The sequence below is a fragment of the Octopus bimaculoides genome, unplaced genomic scaffold (assembly GCF_046866305.1).
Source record: "Octopus bimaculoides isolate indiv1 unplaced genomic scaffold, ASM4686630v1 contig89, whole genome shotgun sequence".
Classification (NCBI taxonomy): Eukaryota; Metazoa; Mollusca; class Cephalopoda; order Octopoda; family Octopodidae; genus Octopus; species Octopus bimaculoides.
In genome coordinates, this window is record NW_028315339.1 from 2,501 (window position 1) to 6,891 (window position 4,391).

General features: G+C 32.8%; 1 protein-coding gene across 1 annotated transcript; it reads left to right on the forward strand.

The window, feature by feature from the left end:
* The first annotated feature begins 3,409 nt into the window (after positions 1 to 3,409).
* On the forward strand, positions 3,410 to 4,169 carry LOC149129238 (protein ZBED8L-like). The gene is made up of 2 exons (XM_089346672.1): positions 3,410 to 3,691; positions 3,999 to 4,169. Exons 1-2 carry the CDS (start codon positions 3,410 to 3,412, stop codon positions 4,167 to 4,169), a joined length of 453 nt encoding a protein of 150 aa, XP_089202798.1.
* Positions 4,170 to 4,391: the final 222 nt, after the last annotated feature.

Here is a 4,391-nt window from a genome sequence, read left to right on the forward strand (position 1 = left end):
TACAATTGCATATGTGGTAACAGCATCAACAGAGCGATTTGGCTCGTATATGTAGGAGTAAAGGTGTTGTAACACCCTCAGTCATATTTACTGACTCTTATATACATATATGTGTGTGTGTGTGTGTGTTTTTGTTGGTGTGTGTGTATATAATGTGGTGGAGTTTAGTTCACCGATGATGTAAACGAATAGGTACACTGAGCAAGTGTTATAATTGGTTATCCGTTAGGTTCCAAGTTCATAGTTGAGGCTGGTATTAGGGATCCGTAGTGGGCTTCCGAGTTAGCAGTATATATTAGAGGAAATGGACAGCAAAAACCAAGACTGAACGAGTATCTCAAGTCATTTAGAAAGTTTAATTAGAGTAAGGTGAATTTGAAGTAATTAACTAATTGAATAGCTAATTAGGTAATTATTGGCTGTTTCTGGGATATCGCAATTGACAGGCTAGCGTGACCGTACACTGGATATGCCGTCATCAGAGACACGTTGAGTATGTATGAAGGTTCTACAGAGGGAATTCACAGTTTATAAAGAATAAAATAGAAGATAGAAGAATAAAGGGTAAAACATTAGCTAGAACAATGCAGATAGGAGAGTAACGTTCACATCTCATTTTCTTGCAGATGGTATGAAGATTGGTCCGTACTTCCGGAAGGTATAAACCCTTAAATATAATTGCAGGTAAATCCAAGTAGTATTTTGGCAATATATGAGTGTATATATATACATGTGTGTGTGTTAGTGTGTGTGTGTGTGTGTGTGTGTATGTATGTATGCATGTGTATATATATATATATATATATATATATATATATATATATTCACACGCACACTCAGAAAAACGCATAGATACACACACATATGTGTGTGTGTGCATATTTTACATATATGTATGTATTTGCGTATGTATAATTACATACATGTGTATAGAACATAAGCACATATATATATATGTATATATATATATATATATATATATATATATATATATATAAATATATATATATATATATATATATATATATATATATATATATATATATATATATATACATATATATGCATATATAAATATATATATTCATATATATATATATATATATATATATATACTACATACATATGTATGTGTATAGATTTATACATACATACGTAAGCAGATATACATATACATACACACATACATACCTACATACATAGATATGTATGTGTATGTGTGTCGGTCGATGTATTGATAAAATACAAAAGACAGACACAATTGCATAAAAAATTACGTCTCAAAAATATCAAAATTAGAAAGTAAATCTTTTATTTAGCAAGAAGAGTTGTAGTGGGAGTTACGGGCGTGAATCTAAAAGGAGGAATAAAATGAATGAATAAGAAAAAAAAGCCCACTCATGATATTACAATTTTAGACTAATTGATTGGGGAAGATTATTTGCGTAGTTGTTAGCAATGATAAATATGAACTTCGATAGGACGTCTTCAAAAATACATATATACGCATGCATACATACATAAAAATATATGTGCGTGTGTGTGTGTGTAGGGAGAGAGAGAGAGAGAGAGAGACACACACACACACACACAGGGGAAGGGAGTGAGGGTGAGAGAGAAGGGGAGAATATGGTGTATTGGTTAACTGGTAACGTGAGAAAGATAGAGATCACGATAGACAGATAAATCAGACAGAAAGGGGTTGTGAATGAACGAACAGAAGTGAGAAAAAAGCAGGCATATAAAGGACGGGAATAAGTGTAGAAAGAATGCGAGCGAAAGTGAAAATGAAACTAAGATGTGAAAAATAAGAATAAAGATAAAAATAAAAAAAAGATAAGAGGCCAGTGTTATTCCTCGTCACGGATGGGATGTCAGTTTTGGTAAAATGGAGAAGGGAGGAATTTATGGCTATTAGAGGGTAATTAAGTAGATGAATTCTAGTTCCAGCATGGTCAGAAAGAATATCTAACTTTAGTTCAGTGGTCAGTAAGGAGAAATAAAATGCTAGAAACAGATGCGTAAGTTAAAAGTATGCATTCAAGAACCAAAAATTAAAAACTAACGATTAACAAGATTATTGCAGTTTCCGAACTTTAATTTTATTTTACTTTTCCTTCAATTTAATTTCTCTTCTTAATTAATATCCACCATTCTTTTACGCTTATTTGAAAAAGTCGAAAAGATACAAACAACTACTAACTGTTATAAAATGTATTTCATGATAATTTTCCTTCTACATATCAACTCGTGGGTCACTTTCCAACATTATGCATACATAAGTCATTTCAGAGGGGCCATGCTAGAGCACCGCATTTAGTCATAAAAATCGAAATATTCTATCGATCCTTCATCGAACTGGTAAGTTACTGGGTCTTAACCACACCAGCAACGGAGTTAATCATTGGTAGAGGGACAAACACATGCACACAAATACATCCATCCATCTATCCGTACATACATACATACATGAATTCTCCCTATATATATATATATATATATATATATGCATGCCAGGAGCACAAATCTAGACTCAAACACACAGATACAGACACACACGCATATCCGACGGACTTCTTTCAGTCTCCACATAACGAATCCTCACAGAAGTCTTTGCTGGACACGAGGCTAGTAGAATACACTTGTCTAAGGTGACACGCATAGACTGAACCTGGAACAATGTGATAGGGAAATATTTTACACATCATACATCCACTCCTGCGCATACATATATATATATGTACATGCATATATATGTATATATATATATACATATATATATATATATATATATATATATATATATATACACACACACACACATATATATATATATATATACATATATACACATAGGCGCAAATAACAACGATTTGTGACACGTTTCTGTAACTAATATATCTATCTACCCATTTAAAAGCTTTAATACTTTATGAAATTTTAGCCCAGTATATTTTTACATTTGTTAAAAGTAAACGATACGCAAAAGTTGCAGATAAATATAAACGCCCATAAAAATAGATAGATTTCTAAAACAAAAACGTTAATGTTATTCCGGAAGTGAACACAGCAGAAACAATTCCAGTAAGAGAGCCAAAGCGAGGTTTACTCGCAAATATGACGGAAGTTATTTAGGATTTGGTTTTCACTGGACTTGAAACTATGATGATCTTTTGCCGCTATGTTCAATATGTGGATGTAAAATGTGAAACGAATCACTGGTTCCTAGTAAACTGGGCATGTGTGTTAAAACCAAGCACTCTCGTGTACAGGGTAAATCGAGAATTTATTTCAAATGATTGTTAGAAATGCAGACGATATTATGGTTTCTATCAAAAGTATAATGACGATTTCTAAATAAAGTTGAAATCGCCTATAACGAGGTGTTTCAGAAGTAATAGCAAAATATATGAAAGCTCATACTTTAGGCGAATCACTCATTCTGCCTGCGTTTAAGAATATTGTGAAGAAAATGCTGGGAAATAAAGCAGCAAAGGAAATGAATAAGATCCCTCTGTCTAACGATACTCTCCACAGACGTATTCTAGAAATGTCATCTAATATCGAGAAAAATGCTTGTAGTAATAATCTTCCGTATTCAGATTTTGCATTACAAATTGATGAGTCAACAGACAACACCAACAAAACACAGCTCTTAGCATTTATTCGTTTCATTGATGATGATCAAATCGTAAATTAATTTCTTTTTTGCAAAGAATTAAATGTGGTTACAAAGGGCGAAGATGTTTCCAACATTTTGAATAATTACCTGTGCAAAAGGCTTGTGCAAATTACTTGTGCAAATATGGACGCCACGTGTCCGGTTTGTACAGATGAAGCTCCATGAATGGTAGGCTGCGTTAACTCACTGCTTTCTTCACAGAGAAGCATTGATGGCAAAATCATGAGGAGAAAAATTAAGAGAAAGTTTGAATCAAGCTGTAAAGATTGTAAATGATATAAAAACAATACCAGTAACATGACTTTTATTCGTGTAGTTTTATATCGATATAGATTCACAAAAGAGACACCTACTTTTGCACACAGAGATGAAGTGGCTTTCAAAGGCGAAAATACGCAATCGTGTATATGAGCTACGTCAAGAGCTACTGAAGGTTTTGGAAAAAATGGAGCAAAACCACATTTGCGAGCTCTTTCGAAGTAAATAAGGGATTAGTAGATTAGTCTATTTGGTTGATATACTTCATCGCACCTCAATGTTTTGAATACTAGCATGCAAAGAAATGAAGAAAATATTTCGATATCTAATGATAAAACGAAAGCATTTCAGAAACAAATTACTTATCTGGACGAGACGCGTTTCTGAGTATAATTTGTAAATGTTTCTTTTGATAAGTAGAACTTGCATAAATGATATCTTCCCTTTAATA

Bases quoted from the DNA above. Each gene is read 5' to 3' on its own strand.
- LOC149129238 (XM_089346672.1), top strand. From the start codon at position 3,410: ATGAAAGCTCATACTTTAGGCGAATCACTCATTCTGCCTGCGTTTAAG. The intron at 3,692-3,998 runs GTAAATTAATTT...TTATTCGTGTAG, and splicing joins TCATTGATGATGATCAAATC to TTTTATATCGATATAGATTC.